Here is a 20,417-nt window from a genome sequence, read left to right on the forward strand (position 1 = left end):
ACATTTCACTCAATGAATTTTAACTTCAAGAAAAAGGCTATATAAATCCAACCAAATCTTAACCAACCAGTGATATTTTGGAAATACCACTGTATGTTTTGTGGGGTTTTTTTTTCTTTGTATAAGCATTTAACTTTTGCTTTTAAAGAATCTCTCCACATATTGTTGTATAATGTGCTTTCCCCCCGTTCATTACATTACGAATATTTTCATGACATTATCTCCTCCATCAACTTTGCTAGCGTCTACACAGTAATGTGTACACATTATGGAGGCAGGAAAAAACTGAATCAACTGCCTTTTTTGTAGACTTAAGATTATTTCTAATTTCACAACACAGAAATGAAAATCTTTACTGATAAGCCTCTCATACATCTTTGCTATCTGAGCCTAACTGAAGGTTTAAAAGCTGGGCAAGAATTCCAGTCATTTCAAAGTTCAGATGTCTTTGTCTCACACAGACTATCTTTAGTAGATTCCTAAATATTTGAAGAAGACTGGTGGTGAACGTTTTCTAATGTTGACTTATACCAACTCAGATGTTGCCTTAGTCCATTCGGCTGCTATAACAGGATACATGGACTGGGTAGCTTCTCAACAATAGAAATTTGATTCTCACAGTTATGGAGGCTGAGAAATTCAAGATCAGATGAGGTGCCAGGAGATTCAGTGTGTGGTGAGAGCCCATTTCCTGGTTCCCAGACAGCTGCCTTCCTGCCATGTCCTCACACAAAGCAAAGCTAGGTCTCGAGTGGCCAGCTACATCCAAGAGGCACGAGGAGCACTCCCCATGTAAGACTTGGTGACACCCTCTCTCTCATAGTGTACCTTCCCCTCACAATTACAGAAGGTTCTACAATAACAGAAGCTAGCAGAGAAAGTTAAGTGAAAGATAAAAATGCAACCGAGAATCACCAAATAGTTAAAGAAAAATCACATCCTGAAATATAAGCATCAACCTAAATATACAGAACTAACTTCTGAGGCAGGGGTGGAAATACAATGAACTGAGAGTGATTTTTATTAAGTATTTGTTTTTATTAAGTATTAATAGAAAAGACATCACGTCCATGTGGCAAAAGGGGCTGTCGTAAAAATGGAGTAGAATAATTAAAATTTAACTACCGTAACATTTGAAAAAATTTAACTACCGTAACATTTGAAATAAAACAAATCTGTTTTAAATAAACACAAACTTAAAAATAAACACAGTAGATGCACCTGAAGAACAGACACAGTGGAAGAACAAATGAGTGATCTAGAGCACAAATCCAAGGTTCAAAGTGATGAAAAGTGGGAGGGAGTGGGAGGGAGTGAAGAACGAGACAGTGGGGACAGCTAGTATGAATGACTTATAAATAAAATGACCATGAATTGGAGAAGAGAGAGGGAAGAAGAGAGAGAACGACATGGAATATTGAAAGATGTAGATTTAAGGAGTGTTGGATGATGGAGGAGCACCATAAAGTGAAGCAAAGCAGTGAGACCCCTGCTGGAAGGACCATCAAAGGAGGAATAACCAATGAGATGATAACAATGGATAATTTTTAAAAAGACGTATGTGTATTTTATAATACCATGAGAGAAAGGGGAGAACAGATAGTGGATATGAAGTCTGTAAACCGGTGTCAGGAAGTTGTAGAAACTAATATCTGGTTAGGCACCCAACTCTTGGTTTTGGCTTGGTCATGATCTCTGGGTTGTGGGATCAAGCCCCACGTGGGCTCTGCACTCAGTGTGGAGTCTGCTTCAGATTCTTTTTCCCTCTCCCCTCCTACCTTTGCCCCTCCCCATTCGTGTTCTCCCTCTCTCAAAATAATAAATAAAATCTTTAAAACGACAACAACAAAAACCCCATAGAAAGATGAGTTTTTCTACTACCCCACCCCTACTTCCTGGAAGCTGAAAGCTTCTGTATCTAGGTGATAGAATGGCGGCCGTCTGTGGTAAGCAGAGGACAGTGTCTTAACATAAGATATAAGAGGAAAGGGATATGTTGACAGGAAATAAACATGTATAATATAAAGTGTCAGATGTTTTAATAATTTATATTCTTCTTTCAGGCCAGACTAGCACTTTTACCTACCTTGTCCATCTCTGGACCTGTCCAGCAGAGAAATCTTGTGAAACAGAAAAGAACACCTATTTCAGGGCACCCACAGCAGAGTAGGCTGGGATTGGGATGAAAGAGTAGTTAATGAGGATCAAGGACTGTGGAGACAGCTCAAGGAGAGTCCAGAAGAGAGACCCGATGGCTGCCCCCTAGTTTATAAGTGAAAGTTCAACTATATGAATGGAGAATGAAATGAATAAAATAAAGTCATTTCTAAGTTCTCACCCTCATGGATATTATATGGGGTAAATCATAGTGCAAAGCTGAACTAAGAACTGAATGGACTTCCTTTGCAACTCTGTTGTGTGTTTTTCCAGCTGAGAAAGAGGTAGGGCATGCTTTCCCTCATCAATTAACAGATTGCCTGCATTTGCTCAGTGGAAGAGAAACCATGTTGGGACAATTTCTCCTTACTGTCATAGTCTTCCATGTCCAAGATAATAGGCAGAGAGACCAAGTTATAGTTCATAGCTTCCCACAGGGGTATGTATCTTCAGGGGCATTTGAGTGTCCAGTTGTTCCTGGATCAAATCATTAAAAAGAACTAAGACACAATTCATCATGGCAGCCAAAATATTAACAAAATAGTACCACGAGAAATGGCTCCAGAATAGTGGTTTTGGGGTTTAGGATCTTCAGATAGGAGAGAGAAGTAGTGTATCATTTTGTGATCCAGTCACTGGAGCCAGTGAGTTAGTATATGGAGAAGACTGGAACCATGCCTTCTGCAAAACCGATACTGAGCTTTCTTGCAAATAGATGGGAAGTGGTATATAGATGCTTATTGTCAGACTAACGATTTGTTTTTGAAATCTGGATTACTTCTAGAAAGGGAAGATCCATCCACAGAACTTGACCAGGAGATAGATATGCAGTGATTATATCAGAACAAAGGTGATGGCCCGTGATGGTCAGGGAAAGAAGTAAAGTTGCTTATGTTGCATGCTACTATGTAGAGAATGCTAAAGTTATTTTCCAGGAGCACAAAATGGTTCTCAGATGGGCTGAATCTGAACTATGGAGTAAGAATAAAATGTATCAGAACTATGAACAGAAGAGGACTGTGAGACTTTGGCATCTTCTGTCTTCAAAGTGATATGTGAGTTAAATGCCACAAATGTACTGGCCTTGATCCATGATGGATTGGTGGCCTTCATACAAGACTAAAGAATACTGAGAAATTCCACACCCACTGATCACTCAGCAAGAGAGGCCAAAGAGACTGCTAATTAGGCCATGAAACTATAAACACACACGTATGTATACGCATGCTGAGGAGCAGCTAAGAAGCATGATGGATTCATTCCTTCCCCAAACTCCAAGCATGTGGCTTAGGTTGGACCTGGCTCTGGGAGTGCACATAACCCTTATCTGAGCAGTGTACTACACCTTCACTCCTACACCAAGGTTGACCAGTTGGTTCAGGGATGGGCAATAATCAGAAGCTCTATTTGTTTCCTATTGCTGTTGTAAAAAATTACCACAATCTTAGCGACTTAAAAAAAAAAAAAAAAAAACCAACACCAACGTATTTTATAGCTCTGAAGATCATTATCTATTATGGGTCCTCAGGGCTATATTCTGGAGTCTCTAAGGAGTGTGTTCCTTGTCTTTTCCAGCTTCTAGAGGCCACTTGCACTCCTTGATTCATGGCCCCTTTCCTCCATTTTCAAAGCTGGCAGCATAGAATCTTTTCTCTTCTCCCACCTCCCGCCTCCCTCCTGTGACTACTTCAGGACCATCTGGATACTCTAGCATGATCACCCCATCTTATGAGCCATAATTTAATAATATCCTCAAATTTCCTTTTGCCATGTAACGTAACATATTCACAGGTTCTAGAAATTGGGACATGGATATTTGTTTGGGAAGATATTATTTCACTTACCACACAAGGCGAAGTCTCTCCTGGAATATTTTCTAGAAGTACAAATAGCACTAACTGAAGAAATATCATGAGCCTAGAGCTACTAGTGGCCATATTTTCCACTTGAGACTCAAGAATCAGCCCAACCCAAAGGAAACCAAAGTTGAAAGATAAAGGGAAATGGTCCTGAGAATATGGTTTAAGCTCCCAGGACCACCCATGCCTAAAACCAACATTACCTATAGATTCTATAGCTACATGAATAGTCCCTTTTTGCTGAAGTTAGACTGAATTAGGCTGCTATTATAATAAAAAGAGGCCTTGTAATCAAACTAATTAATGAAAAAGCAAATGACCAATTGGAATTTATCCATCACTGAATTAGATATAAAACGTGTTGAAGAGAAATAACAGGGACGCCTGGGTGGCTCAGTGGTTGAGCGTGTGCCTCAGCTTGGGGTGTGATCCCAGGGTCTAGGATCGAGTCCTGCATGGGGCTCCTTGCGGGGAGTCTGCTTCTCCCTCTGCCTATACCTTTGCCTCTCTCTGTGTGTCTCTCATGAATAAATAAAATCTTTTTTAAAAAAGAAATAAAATAAAATCTTTTTTAAAAAAGAAATAACATTAGCAATATGAAGCCCCTCCACTTTTTAAGGAGTATCGTGGAAAAAGATCATTTCATTAGAGAAAACTACTGACTTAAAAAAACATATTAATGATATATTGATATCAGAGTATCTGGATTTTGTAGTCTTGCAAAATTGAGATATATGTAGAATATGGCATGGAGCAAATTGGCTAAAATAGATTAGTATTTCATGCTGGGAATTCGAAATACTCTAATGGCTGAGCCAAGCGCTCAGTGGTGGTGGTGGTGGTAATGTTAGTGGCATTTCTGAATTTAAGAAACAGGTATTTTCTCAAAGGACTCATCCTATTGTTACAGGAGACCCTGGGATCCTTGGCTATTACCACGTAACAATTCTTTCTCCTCATGAGTCGGTAGACTGTGAATACTATTTCTTGTTCTTCAACAATATACTGCAAAGATATGTATGTTCTGGCCAGAGATACATATGCTATAAGGAAAGTTAATATATAATATTTGCAAAAATATTATGAAATTGCCTTCTATATATCTGCAGAAAAACTTTTGCTTTTCTATATGTTAAAAATAGTGTAAAAGACCCTGAAGAACTGAGAAGTTTCCAGAGTCCCTGCAGCTATTCTTCTCTATTCCCTCCTACACAATGACTTAGCCCCTCACTCTTCTCCACTCTTGATGAAATCCAAATTGCCCAAACCATGGCTACTATTCTACAAAGTATCCCCACCCCCACCCCCCCTTGAGAGAACATCCTTGCCTACTTCTCGGGACTACCTAATTGTCAAGTGCCCCTTCCTGCTAAACCTCAATAAAAAGTTTGTGCCCTGCCTCCTCTCCCAAGTTAGGATGTTCTTCTTAGGCCCAGCATTTTTGAATCAAGATTTATATAAATGATGCTCTGGGTGGTTACTATCTACAATAGAAAGGCAGGGGGGAAACATTTTCCCTCCAGTATACTTAGTGAGGCAAGAAAGTTTTGATTTAATATCTCCCCCAGTCTATTATTTCTTTCTGAAAGAAAGCAAGAAAGAACACTTTCTTCCAGCAGTAGATAAAGGACTGAGTGAGGGTGGCCACCCTGAGATCTTAAGCTTCAGACCAAATGAACTGACACCAGTTTAAATCTGTTTGAAGGGGGGGGAGGAGCAAGACGGCGGAAGAGTAGGGTCCCCAAGTCACCTGTCCCCACCAAATTACCTAGAAAACCTTCCAATCATCCTGAAAATCTATGAATTCGGCCTGAGACTTAGAGAGACCAGCTGGAACGCTACAGTGAGAAGAGTTCGTGCTTCTATCAAGGTAGGAAGACGGGGAAAAAGAAATAAAGACACAAAAGGCCTCCAAGGGGGAGGGGCCCGCGAGGAGCCGGGCTGAGGCCGGGGCGAGTGTCCCCAGGACAGGAGAGCCCCGTCCCGGAGACGCAGGAGCTGCACCAACCTTCCCGGGGGAAAGGGGCTGCAGGGAGGTGGAGCAGGACCCAGGAGGGCGGGGATGCCCTCGGGCTCCCGGGGACACTGACAGACACCTGCGCCCCGGGACAGTGCGCTGAGCTCCCTAAGGGCTGCAGCGCGCACGGCGGGACCCGGAGTAGCTCGGGGGGCTCGGGCGGCGGCTCCGCGGAGGGGGCTGCGGGGGGGAGCAGCTCGGGGGGGCTCGGGGGCGGCTCCGCGGAGGGGCCTGCGGGGCGGGAGCGCGAATCCAACAGCGCAGGCTCCGGAGCACAGGGCACCGGGACACAGCCCAGGATCCGGCCTCCCCCGGGACAGGCAGAGGCCGGGAGGGCCCAGGACAGCGAGGACGCTCCTGCCCCAGCTGAGCAGATCAGCGGCCCCGCCCCGGAGCCTCCAGGCCCTGCAGACGGAGAGCTCTGGAGCTACTGCGGGGGCTGACTCCAGGGCTGCAGAGCTGCCGCCGCCACTGCGGTTGTTCCTCCTGGGGCCTCACGGGGTAAACAACCCCCACTGAGCCCTGCACCAGGCAGGGGCACAGCAGCTCCCCCAAGTGCTAACACCTGAAAATCAGCACAGCAGGCCCCTCCCCCAGAACACCAGCTAGACTGACAACTTCCAGGAGAAGCCAAGGGACTTAAAGTACACAAAATCAGAAGATACTCCCCGGTGGTTCTTTTTTGTTTTGTTTTGTTTTGTTTTGCTTTTTGATTTGTTTCCCTCCCCCCACCCCCTTTTTTTTCTCCTTTCTTTTTCTTTCTCTTTTTCTTCTCTTTTTTCCTTTTTTTCTTCCTTTTTTCTTTTTTCTTTTTCTCTTTTCTTTCCTTCTCTCTCTCCCTTTTTCTCCTTTTCCCAATACAACTTGTTTTTGGCCACTCTGCACTGAGCAAAATGACTAGAAGGAAAACCTCACCTCAAAAGAAAGAATCAGAAACAGTCCTCTCTCCCACAAAGTTACAAAATCTGGATTACAATTCAATGTCAGAAAGCCAATTCAGAAGCACTATTATACAGCTACTGGTGGCTCTAGAAAAAAGTGTAAAGGACTCAAGAGACTTCATGACTGCAGAATTTAGAGCTAATCAGGCAGAAATTAAAAATCAATTGAATGAGATGCAATCCAAACTAGAAGTCCTAACGACGAGGGTTAACGAGGTGGAAGAACGAGTGAGTGACATAGAAGACAAGTTGATAGCAAAGAGGGAAACTGAGGAAAAAAGAGACAAACAATTAAAAGACCATGAGGATAGATTAACGGAAATAAACGACAGCCTGAGAAAGAAAAACCTACGTTTAATTGGGGTTCCCGAGGGCGCCGAAAGGGACAGAGGGCCAGAATATGTATTTGAACAAATTCTAGCTGAAAACTTTCCTAATCTGGGAAGGGAAACAGGCATTCAGATCCAGGAAATAGAGAGATCCCCCCCTAAAATCAATAAAAACTGTTCAACACCTCAACATTTAATAGTGAAGCTTGCAAATTCCAAAGATAAAGAGAAGATCCTTAAAGCAGCAAGAGACAAGAAATCCCTGACTTTTATGGGGAGGAGTATTAGGGTAACAGCAGACCTCTCCACAGAGACCTGGCAGGCCAGAAAGGGCTGGCAGGATATATTCAGGGTCCTAAATGAGAAGAACATGCAACCAAGAATACTTTATCCAGCAAGGCTCTCATTCACAATGGAAGGAGAGATAAAGAGCTTCCAAGACAGGCAGCAACTAAAAGAATATGTGACCTCCAAACCAGCTCTGCAAGAAATTTTAAGGGGGACTCTTAAAATTCCCCTTTAAGAAGAAGTTCAGTGGAACAATCCACAAAATAAGGACTGAATAGATATCATGATGACACTAAACTCATATCTCTCAATAGTAACTCTGAATGTGAACGGGCTTCATGACCCCATCAAAAGGCGCAGGGTTTCAGACTGGATAAAAAAGCAGGACCCATCTATTTGCTGTCTACAAGAGACTCATTTTAGACAGAAGGACACCTACAGCCTGAAAATAAAAGGTTGGAGAACCATTTACCATTCGAATGGTCCTCAAAAGAAAGCAGGGGTAGCCATCCTTATATCAGATAAACTAAAATTCACCCCAAAGACTGTAGTGAGAGATGAAGAGGGACACTATATCATACTTAAAGGATCTATTCAACAAGAGGACTTAACAATCCTCAATATATATGCCCCGAATGTGGGAGCTGCCAAATATATCAATCAATTATTAATCAAAGTGAAGAAATACTTAGATAATAATACACTTATACTTGGTGACTTCAATCTAGCTCTTTCTATACTCAATAGGTCTTCTAAGCACAACATCTCCAAAGAAACGAGAGCTTTAAATGATACACTGGACCAGATGGATTTCACAGATATCTACAGAACTTTACATCCAAACTCAACTGAATACACATTCTTCTCAAGCGCACATGGAACTTTCTCCAGAATAGACCACATATTGGGTCACAAATCGGGTCTGAACCGATACCAAAAGATTGGGATTGTCCCCTGCATATTCTCAGACCATAATGCCTTGAAATTAGAACTAAATCACAACAAGAAGTTTGGAAGGACCTCAAACACGTGGAGGTTAAGGACCATCCTGCTAAAAGATAAAAGGGTCAACCAGGAAATTAAGGAAGAATTAAAAAGATTCATGGAAACTAATGAGAATGAAGATACAACCGTTCAAAATCTTTGGGATGCAGCAAAAGCAGTCCTAAGGGGGAAATACATCGCAATACAAGCATCCATTCAAAAACTGGAAAGAACTCAAATACAAAAGCTAACCTTACACATAAAGGAGCTAGAGAAAAAACAGCAAATAGATCCTACACCCAAGAGAAGAAGGGAGTTAATAAAGATTCGAGCAGAACTCAATGAAATCGAGACCAGAAGAACTGTGGAACAGATCAACAAAACCAGGAGTTGGTTCTTTGAAAGAATTAACAAGATAGATAAACCATTAGCCAGCCTTATTAAAAAGAAGAGAGAGAAGAGTCAAATTAATAAAATCATGAATGAGAAAGGAGAGATCACTACCAACACCAAGGAAATACAAACGATTTTTAAAACATATTATGAACAGCTATACTCCAATAAATTAGGCAATCTAGAAGAAATGGACGCATTCCTGGAAAGCCACAAACTACCAAAACTGGAACAGGAAGAAATAGAAAACCTGAACAGGCCAATAACCAGGGAGGAAATTGAAGCAGTCATCAAAAACCTCCCAAGACACAAGAGTCCAGGGCCAGATGGCTTCCCAGGGGAATTTTATCAAACGTTTAAAGAAGAAACCATACCTATTCTCCTAAAGCTGTTTGGAAAGATAGAAAGAGATGGAGTCCTTCCAAATTCGTTCTATGAAGCCAGCATCACCTTAATTCCAAAACCAGACAAAGACCCCACCAAAAAGGAGAATTACAGACCAATATCCCTGATGAACATGGATGCAAAAATTCTCAACAAGATACTGGCCAATAGGATCCAACAGTACATTAAGAAAATTATTCACCATGACCAAGTAGGATTTATCCCTGGGACACAAGGCTGGTTCAACACCCGTAAAACAATCAATGTGATTCATCATATCAGCAAGAGAAAAACCAAGAACCATATGATCCTCTCATTGGATGCAGAGAAAGCATTTGACAAAATACAGCATCCATTCCTGATCAAAACTCTTCAGAGTGTAGGGATAGAGGGAACATTCCTCGACATCTTAAAAGCCATCTATGAAAAGCCCACAGCAAATATCATTCTCAATGGGGAAGCACTGGGAGCCTTTCCCCTAAGATCAGGAACAAGACAGGGATGTCCACTCTCACCACTGCTGTTCAACATAGTACTGGAAGTCCTAGCCTCAGCAATCAGACAACAAAAAGACATTAAAGGCATTCAAATTGGCAAAGAAGAAGTCAAACTCTCCCTCTTCGCCGATGACATGATACTCTACATAGAAAACCCAAAAGTCTCCACCCCAAGATTGCTAGAACTCATACAGCAATTCGGCAGTGTGGCAGGATACAAAATCAATGCCCAGAAGTCAGTGGCATTTCTATACACTAACAATGAGACTGAAGAAAGAGAAATTAAGGAGTCAATCCCATTTACAATTGCACCCAAAAGCGTAAGATACCTAGGAATAAACCTAACTAAAGATGTAAAGGATCTATACCCTCAAAACTATAGAACACTTCTGAAAGAAATTGAGGAAGACACAAAGAGATGGAAAAATATTCCATGCTCATGGATTGGCAGAATTAATATTGTGAAAATGTCAATGTTACCCAGGGCAATATACACGTTTAATGCAATCCCTATCAAAATACCATGGACTTTCTTCAGAGAGTTAGAACAAATTATTTTAAGATTTGTGTGGAATCAGAAAAGACCCCGAATAGCCAGGGGAATTTTAAAAAAGAAAACCATATCTGGGGGCATCACAATGCCAGATTTCAGGTTGTCCTACAAAGCTGTGGTCATCAAGACAGTGTGGTACTGGCACAAAAACAGACACATAGATCAGTGGAACAGAATAGAGAATCCAGAAGTGGACCCTGAACTTTATGGTCAACTAATATTCGATAAAGGAGGAAAGATTATCCACTGGAAGAAAGTCTCTTCAATAAATGGTGCTGGGAAAATTGGACATCCACATGCAGAAGAATGAAACTAGACCACTCTCTTACACCATACACAAAGATAAACTCAAAATGGATGAAAGATCTAAATGTGAGACAAGATTCCATCAAAATCCTAGAAAAGAACACAGGCAACACCCTTTTTGAACTCGGCCATAGTAACTTCTTGCAAGATACATCCACGAAGGCAAAAGAAACAAAAGCAAAAATGAACTATTGGGACTTCATCAAGATAAGAAGCTTTTGCACAGCAAAGGATACAGTCAACAAAACTCAAAGACAACCTACAGAATGGGAGAAGAGATTTGCAAATGACATATCAGATAAAGGGCTAGTTTCCAAGATCTATAAAGAACTTCTTAAACTCAACACCAAAGAAACAAACAATCCAATCATGAAATGGGCAAAAGACATGAACAGAAATCTCACAGAGGAAGACGTAGACATGGCCAACATGCATATGAGAAAATGCTCTGCATCACTTGCCATCAGGGAAATACAAATCAAAACCACAATGAGATCCCACCTCATACCAATGAGAATGGGGAAAATTAACAAGGCAGGAAACCACAAATGTTGGAGAGGATGCGGAGAAAAGGGAACCCTCTTGCACTGTTGGTGGGAATGTGAACTGGTGCAGCCACTCTGGAAAACTGTGTGGAGGTTCCTCAAACAGTTAAAAATATACCTGCCCTACGACCCAGCAATTGCACTGTTGGGGATTTACCCCAAAGATACAGATGCAGGGAAACGCCGGGACACCTGCACCCCGATGTTTCTAGCAGCAATGGCCACGATAGCCAAACTGTGGAAGGAGCCTCGGTGTCCAACGAAAGATGATGGATAAAGAAGCTGTGGTCTATGTATACAATGGAATATTCCTCAGCCATTAGAAACGACAAATACCCACCATTTGCTTCAACGTGGATGGAACTGGAGGGTATTAGGCTGAGTGAAGTAAGTCAGTCGGAGAAGGACAAACATTATATGGTCTCATTCATTTGGGGAATATAAATAATAGTGAAAGGGAATATAAGGGAAGGGGGAAGAAATGTGTGGGAAATATCAGAAAGGGAGACAGAACGTAAAGACTGCTAACTCTGGGAAACGAACTAGGGGTGGTAGAAGGGGAGGAGGGCGGGGGGTGGGAGTGAATGGGTGACGGGCACTGGGGGTTATTATGTATGTTAGTAAATTGAACACCAATAAAAAATAAATTTAAAAAAATCTGTTTGAAGACCCCTGCCGTAGACAGAGAGCAGAATGCATGTATATCTGAATATACTTGCAAATAAAAGAATAACCCTATAGACCAATCAATAAAAGTCTTACAGAAAGAAAAGAAAATTAAGATAAAATAAAGGGGCTAGCTCAGAAGAAAAAAAATACGGAAAAAAAATAGGTTACTATTTTAGGTGGAACAAAAACACCAAATCTCGAAGAAGTTGTATCTCTTAGCAGTTAAATACAGAGAGTGCTTGGGAATATGGACATAATGGTATATCTAAATAATCTCACTATATTTGGTAAGTCTTCACAAGAACAAGAGGAGACTGTAAGCAGCAGACCACCTCCAAGAGCCAAACATAACACTTTCCTAGAGTAGTTGACAATTAAACTGTGTCCCTGTGAAGTATGTTGGGGCGGGGTTACCTCAGCCAAGGACAAACATAGCCCCTTAGAACACCTCTGCTCAAACACTGGCCCTGTCTCATTCATTTTAGAGAACTAGAGATGGTACATCTGGGAGTTACAGGTGGAGTTTTTTACTTCAAGAATTTGGATTTTTAATTTCTCTATTGTGAATTATGGCCACCCTTTCACTTGGTAACCATTCGTCTTCTATCTTCTATTTTTTTAAACTTTATTGATTGATTGATTGATTGATTGATTGATTTATTTATTTATTTATGACATAGAGAGAGTGAGGCAGAGACACAGGCAGAGGGAGAAGCAGGCTCCATGCAGGGAGCCCGATGTGGGATTCGATCCCGGGTCTCCAGGATCACGCCCTGGGCCAAAGGCAGGTGCCAAACCGCTGAGCCACCCAGGGATCCCCCGTCTTCTATCTTCTGATGACCCCTGGTGGCCATGGGCAGCAGAGGAGGTGTAGAGTCCCTCTACTCTGGTCCTACTGGGGAAGGAAGCCTAAAGGCAAGCATTCTGCATGTTAAGTGGGGAGTAAATGAACATGGAGAGCTCATGTAGGAATGCCTCTTCAGGCCAAAGAGAACTGACCATTTTGACTAAAATGGGACTCTCACAGCCAATACAGTCATCTGAACATATAATCCATCACAGTGGTAATCTGAGCTGATTATAAATACCAAACCTATAGAATTTGTATCCATGGACCATTTTCATAAAATCAGAGAAGAAGATCTGCATACACAGAGACTTAAGCCAGGTCCCGGCCTTCAGCATCGGGCCATCTTCCCTCGCAGCCCAGCAGTTCCCGGAGCTGAGGCGTGTTGGATCGTGGGCAGGGCACAGAACCGAGCAGAGATCACACTGCCTCGTTGACGCTCTGCGCTCCAGCCGGGGGGGCGATGGCGGCTTCATGTGTCCTCCTGCACACTGGGCAGAAGATGCCCCTGATTGGGCTGGGCACCTGGAAGAGTGATCCTGGCCAGGTAAAAGCAGCTATTATGTATGCCCTGAGTGTAGGCTACCGCCACATTGACTGTGCTGCTATCTACGGCAATGAGGCTGAGATCGGGGAGGCCCTGAAGGAGAATGTAGGACCTGGCAAGGTGGTGCTTCGAGAGGAGCTGTTTGTGACTTCTAAGCTGTGGAACACTAAACACCACCCCAAGGATGTGGAGCCTGCCCTCCGGAAGACACTGGCTGACCTCCAGCTGGAGTATTTGGACCTGTACCTGATGCACTGGCCTTATGCCTTTGAGCGGGGAGACAACCCTTTCCCTAAAAATGCCGATGGGACAATCCGATATGACTCTACCCACTACAAGGAGACCTGGAAAGCTCTGGAGGCACTGGTGGCTAAGGGACTGGTACGAGCACTGGGCCTGTCCAATTTCAGCAGTCGGCAGATCGATGATGTGCTCAGTGTGGCCTCTGTACGCCCAGCTGTCCTGCAGGTGGAATGTCACCCATACTTGGCTCAGAAGGAGCTGATTGCTCATTGCCAAGCACGCGGCCTGGAGGTGACCGCTTATAGCCCTCTGGGATCCTCTGATAGAGCTTGGCGTGATCCTGATGAGCCTGTCCTACTTGAGGAGCCAGTAGTCTTGGCACTGGCTGAAAAGTATGGCCGGTCTCCAGCTCAGATCCTGCTCAGGTGGCAGGTCCAGCGGAAAGTGATCTGCATCCCCAAGAGTATCACACCTTCACGTATTCTCCAGAACATACAGGTGTTTGACTTCACCTTTAGCCCAGACGAGATGAAGCAGCTAGATGCCCTGAATAAAAATTGGCGATACATTGTGCCCATGCTCACAGTGGATGGGAAGAGGGTCCCGAGAGATGCAGGGCACCCTCTGTACCCCTTTAATGATCCATACTGAGACCACCACTTCCTGGTTTCCTTCCAGCTCTTCAACTACAAGGTCCTGCCACCCCCAGAAAGGAGTTAATAAAGCCATTAGAGCAGCCACAAAAAAAAAAAAAAAAAAAAAAGATCTGCATACACAGTTTTATTGATGGATCACTTCACTCTCTACATTCAAGGAAGCCAACTTTCTAGCAAAGGTGTTACAGGGGAAAATATCTTTGCTTTATCCTATGTGATCAAAGGAAAAACTGAGAGGTGCTTATAATAAACGTCCCATTTAGAAGGGCTCTTTTCTTTTTTTTTCTTTCTTTTCTTTCTTTCTTTCTTTCTTTCTTTTTCTTTCTTTCTTTCTTTCTTTCTTTCTTTCTTTCTTTCTTTCTTTCTTTCTTTTTCTTTCTTTCTTTCTTCTTCCTTCTTTTTCTTTCTTCTTTCTTTCTATTCCCTTTTATCCTGAGGAGAACCCAAATCCTAAGAACTTTAATAGAACTTCATCAACAATGTCAGTAACTCTGCATATAGAACAAAGTGACAATGGAGACAATGGGTTATCATACTTGCCAGCTGCATGGCTGACTGACCTTTTTGTTGACTGTGTGTCTTGCATCCATTCAACAATGTTAGGCTAAGTGACAAGGTATCAGAGATATTAAGCTAAGGGTGAGGAAGGGGAAATGAACGTCTTATCCCTTAAGCACTGGGTAGTTGAGCACATCGTTGAAATACAGACATCTGTCACTCAGGTGTAGCACCAGGTAAGGCAAGACAGGTATCAGTTCCAAATATGGCCTTTGTACATTCCAGACAAAAAACAACAGGAAGCTCATTGTACATAGTGCTAGTAGAATGGGGCAATCTCCCTGATATGGATGACATCAGAGACCATAGGCAGGATTATCTTGGTAAGGTGTTTTAATAACCTCCTTCCCAAGGCAGGATGGTAGGAAGAGAACATACTCTGCCTAAGGCACTGACATTAACATCCAACAGAAAAATTGGAGTAAATATGGAGTAAAAAGCTGCCCTGCGCCCCCTACCACCACCATTATAAGCAGACAAGGGGTTACAGATAGGAAGAAAAAGGGAGCAGATAGAGATGGAGCAACTAATTCCATCTAGAGAGTGCTGGATTATCTACTACTGCGGCATGAAGATAGAGAAGCTTTCTACCAGGTGATGGTATCTTGTACTCTGCAGGCCACAGAAAACTGGATCTGGGTTATTCATGTAGCCCAAGTAGGGCCATCAGATCCTTCTAGGAAATCTGATTTAAGAGATACGAAGAGAGCAATTTGTAAGTGGTTCATGCTAGATGCCATCCCATACTAGATGCCATCCCACCAGCCCAAGCCCATAAGCATTATGTAGTTAGGATATTGCACAGAAGACAAGGGAAGCAGAGAAAAGTTTATGTAAGAAGAGACAACACCATCTTACAAAAGAAGCTGAGGCAGAGAGATCCCACAGTCTTTACCCCCTTAAGAGATAGGGTGGCCATATTCCAAAATTTGAAATTGCAACCATGCATTACTTTCCTATTGCTGCTATAACAAATTACCATAAATTTAGTGACTTAAAACCACACAAATTTATTATCTGACAAGTTCTTGAGTTCATAGATCTGAAATGGGTTCCACAGGGCTGTGTTTCTTCTGGAGACTGTAGGCAGGAATCTGGTTTCTTGTTTTCCAGCTTCGGAAGTTTCCTTGGCTCATGACCTGCCTCACTCTGTCCTCTTTCTGTTGTTGCCATCTCTTTTCTCTCATTATAAGGACTCTTGTGGTTATATTTGGCCACCCTGATAATCCAGGATAATCCTCCTACCTCAAAATGCTTAATTTAGTCACATTTATTGATCTTGCTCCTTGGGTCCAAGCACCTTTCAATTCAGATCTGCGGAGATGACCATGCTTCTCTATATTCCAAGCCCCAGTGGTACATAATCCTACACTCTGTAGATGGAAAGAGTCGCTCCATCTCTATCTGCTCCCTTTTTCTTCCTCTCTGTAGCCCCGTCTGCTTACAATGGTGGTGATAGGGAACGCAGAACAGCTTTTTTACTCTATATGGAGTCATCTATCCATTTTTTCTGTTGGATGTTCACGTCAGTGCCGTAGGCAGGGTGTGTAGACACAAACAATTCATAATTCTGTGCTCTGAGCTCAACGAAATCCCAGCCTCTCCCCTTTAGGTGATTCATCACATCTTGTATGAAGACCTACTACAGGCAGGGTTCTGTGATCCTTGGAAGCAACAGAACTACTTATATAGATTAAGCCTCAGGACTATCCCTGAGATTCTTATCCTCTCTTCATTTATACGTAGGCATGTCTCCTAAACACATCTCAACCAATCCAAATGCCTTCATACAACTAGTCTTACCAGTGAGAATCCATTTTAAGTAATTCATTTTCTGAGCAAAAAGCCAATTTCATCAATTAAAATCCTGCAATAGGCTGGTAAAATAAGAATATTTGGTCTTCATCCATGGTTCCTGGCACACAGCTTCTAAAATTCTTGTAATTTCTTTTTTTTTTTTTTTAAGATTTTATTTATTTATTCATGAAAGACACAGAGAGAGGCAGAGACACAGAGGGAGAAGCAGACCCCATGTAGGGAGCCCGACATGGGACTCGATCCCGGGACTCCAGGATCACACCCTGGGCCGAAGGTAGGCGCCAAACCGCTGAGCCACCCGGGGATCCCCTACAATTCTTATAATGTCTTAAGTGAAAAATAGTGATAGAAGCATCTTTTGTTATATTTGTGTGGACTTTGTGCTCCTAAAACAGCTCTTAAAGGAGTTTTCTGAGTTTTGTTATTCATAATAAAAAGGCCCTTTCAATCACGCCGAAATGTATATTAAAAAGGCAATTTTTGAAAGCCTGTCCTTGATAACCACAGAATGGGGGTTGGTTGTCCTGGGAACCAGCAAGATGACCAGAAACTTGGAACTTTCTGCCCCTATCCCTTGGAGATTGAATTCAATTACCAATGAATGGCTAATGATTTAATCAACTGTGCCTAATGACGCCTCCACACAGAGCATGGAAGCTCTGGGCACCCTGCCCTGTACATACATTGCTCTAGCCACTTCTTCCTGAGTCGTATCCTTTATTATAAATGGATAACACGAAGTGCATTCCTGAGTTTTGTGAGCCATTTTAGCATATTATCAAACCCGAGGAGGAGGTTATAGGGACCCTCAATCTGCAAACAAGTCAGACAAAGGTACATAATCCTACACTCTGTAGATTACTCTGTAGTTACTCTGTGGGTAACCTGAAGATCTACTACTTGAGGTTGGTGTCTGAGGAGGGGCAGCAGTCCTTTGGGACTGAGCCCCGAACCTACGGGATATGATACCAACATATGCATGTTCTCTGTGAGACTACCATACCTTTTGTGCACTTTGAGTCTGGGGGCCATTTTAAACAGAAATCATCAATAAAAAAGATAAAAATGAGAAAAATATGGTACTAAATAGACCATAAGACACTTATTTACAGTAGGACGGGTAAAACAAAAAGGCAGTGTCACCTCATTTGATCTTAGCGGAGTGTGAGCACTGGACGATTTAGGTTTTATTGTTTTAAAGTAAATTCCATGCCCAGTGTGGGGCATGACCTCAAGATCAAGAGTCTTATGGTATACAGCCTGAGCCAGCCAAGGTGCCCCACCATTCGTATTTTACAAATACATTTTAGTGAGTAGATGAATTCACAAATATGAATCTGTGAATGCTGTGAATCAGCTGTATTTCAAAGTAAAATAACACATTATCAGGTAGGTAAGAGTTAAGGATGAGAAAGAAGATATTTCATTTCAAAATCTAAACTTGGGGAACGGCTGGGTGGCTCAGCAGTTGAGGGCATCATCCTGGAGAGCCAGGATCAAGTCCCACAATCAGGCTCCTCGCAGGGAGCCTGCTTCTCCCTCTGCCTCTGCCTCTGTGTGTCTCTCATGAATAAATAAATAAAATCTTTAGAAAACCAAACAAAAAAACACAAAATATATACTTAGTTGCAGCTGTAATGTTAAATGGCAACTGTAGTTTTTATTTGGATCCCCAAATAGAACATTCGTATTTGAAAACTCAAGTGCAATGGAAGCTTCTATAATAAAACTTTATGAGAATTTATTACCTGTTGCAACACATAGGATAAATTTTAAATAGCATGGAATATGAACCTGTTAATTCTCTCATAGGTATAAATTTATATTTTTAACTCCTTGCCCTCAGAAGCATCCACCACTCACAGAAGATCCAGGAAGCTTGAAGTTATAATTAGAAGAAATTCCTCAAATTATTTGTACTATGGTAAACATGCAGAAATGCAGTTGCAATGAAAGGAATATGGTTAGGTATATATATTTCATAATCCCTTTTAAGTTTCCCTAGGGAGCTCCATTTTAGCCAGAAGACAAAAATCAAAGCTAAATTAAATACAGTGCTTCCTTCCCGGCCAAGGCAAAACAAATATAAATTGCTTTATCGGGGACACAGGGAAAGAAGCACACCTGTGATATTTTCTCAAAACGGGAAAGAGAAATTGGGCACTTTCCTTGGAAGCCTCTTTTCGTGAAATTCTTGGCCCTCTGGAGTTAGCAGAGACTTTCAAGAATAGAAATTTCTTTTTGTTGCCTTAGAATAACTCAGTGACTGTTTTCTTGGAGCACTTTTAGTTTTATTTCAGATCTTTACATAATGCTTTTATTCCCAAACACTCAGAAGCCCTCACCTCATTAAATAAAATCAGCAGTACAGGACTAGGCAATTAAAGGTAAGACTACTCTGTAAAACTTGCCAGAATACAGGGCAGTCCAGAAGGCAATCAGTGGTCCAACACAAGGGGCCAGGGTTCTCTCTACATCTATTCCTTAGGGACAGTTGTGTCACTCTCTCTCTCATGTTCAAGTTACAGAAAAGCAAAAAGTTACTGTTCTAAGCATTAGACAAGGCCTCTGTATGAACACTTTATTTATTTAAGTGTTTATTAAAGATTTGGCTCAGGTTGTGATCCTGGAGTCTTGGGATCAAGTCCTGCATTGGGCTTCCTGTATGGAGTCTGCTTTTCCCTCTGCCTCTGTCTCTGACTCTCTCTCTGTGTCTCTCATGAATAAATACAATCTTACAAAAAAAAAAAAAGAAATGTATAGAATGGTTGAATCACTATACTGTATGCCTGAAACCAATATAATGCTGTACATTAATTATACTGGAATTAAAACTTAAAAAAAATGTGGATACAGAAATATCTTCAACAATAAAAGAATTATACAAACATAAAATAATTTAATCATTATGAAAACAGAAAACATGATGGAAAAATAAAAAAGGACTCCCCCAGTTAGCATTAGTTTGATTCCAGTATCAGTTTTTCACTTTATCAATTTTTCACTTTTTGATCTTTGTATTTCATATGATTAGAAACACATGTAAAAATAGTCTTTACGTTTTGCCTGAAGTGTTCATGGATGAAAATTCATATAAATGAGTACATTAAAAATATATATGAACATAAGCTCCTATTTTACTTGTTTAAATACAGAAATCCGAAATTTCAGAAATATCTATGGGTTTTAATACTACACAAATTCAAATGTCCCAAAGTTAAATACTGATTTCACAAAATACAGTATAATTAGAAAATATCAGTTATAACAACTTTATATTCCTAAGTTTCAAATGGAAAATTTTCCATGGATTCCTATAATTTCCAGATAATCAATGTCCTGGTAGAATCAGCTCATAAAAAGAGGTGAGCATCGATAATGATGGCCTATTGTAACTACAGTCTCATGTTTTGCATCATATTTGCATACTGAGCTTTAATACAGAAACCTAAATTCTTATGGATTCATAGATTCTTAATGGATTCATAGATCATACCTGAAATCCTAATTTTGCATTCTGTGATAACTTCACTTATCACCCTGGGGGGAAAACAAACCACATTCTTTGTTTCTAGGATCTGAGTTTCTACTGTTTTGGGGCTTAATCTGGTATTAAAGTCATTTAAAAGGCCATTTTCCAAAAAAAAAAAAAAAAAATAAGAAGTGATTCCTGGGATCCTAGGAGAAATCTATGAAGACACATGGATGAATTAAGCATAGGAGTAAAGTGAGAGAAAATATTGAGGTGTATTTGGGCCCTCATTTTCTTCCACTTTTCCCCACAAACAATTCCCCCCCTATTGTACAGGTACTGACTGTACCTCTT

The 20,417-nt window shown here is 41.5% G+C and overlaps 1 protein-coding gene across 1 annotated transcript; it reads left to right on the forward strand.

Moving 5' to 3' along the window:
• Positions 1-13,059: 13,059 nt before the first annotated feature.
• Positions 13,060-14,319, forward strand: LOC144283778 (aldo-keto reductase family 1 member A1). Its single transcript, XM_077848332.1, has one exon. It carries the CDS (start codon positions 13,233-13,235, stop codon positions 14,208-14,210), a length of 978 nt encoding a protein of 325 aa, XP_077704458.1. The 5' UTR covers positions 13,060-13,232; the 3' UTR covers positions 14,211-14,319.
• The last annotated feature ends 6,098 nt before the right edge of the window (positions 14,320-20,417 follow it).

Source organism: Canis aureus, chromosome 14 (genome assembly GCF_053574225.1).
Source record: "Canis aureus isolate CA01 chromosome 14, VMU_Caureus_v.1.0, whole genome shotgun sequence".
NCBI lineage: Eukaryota > Metazoa > Chordata > Mammalia > Carnivora > Canidae > Canis > Canis aureus.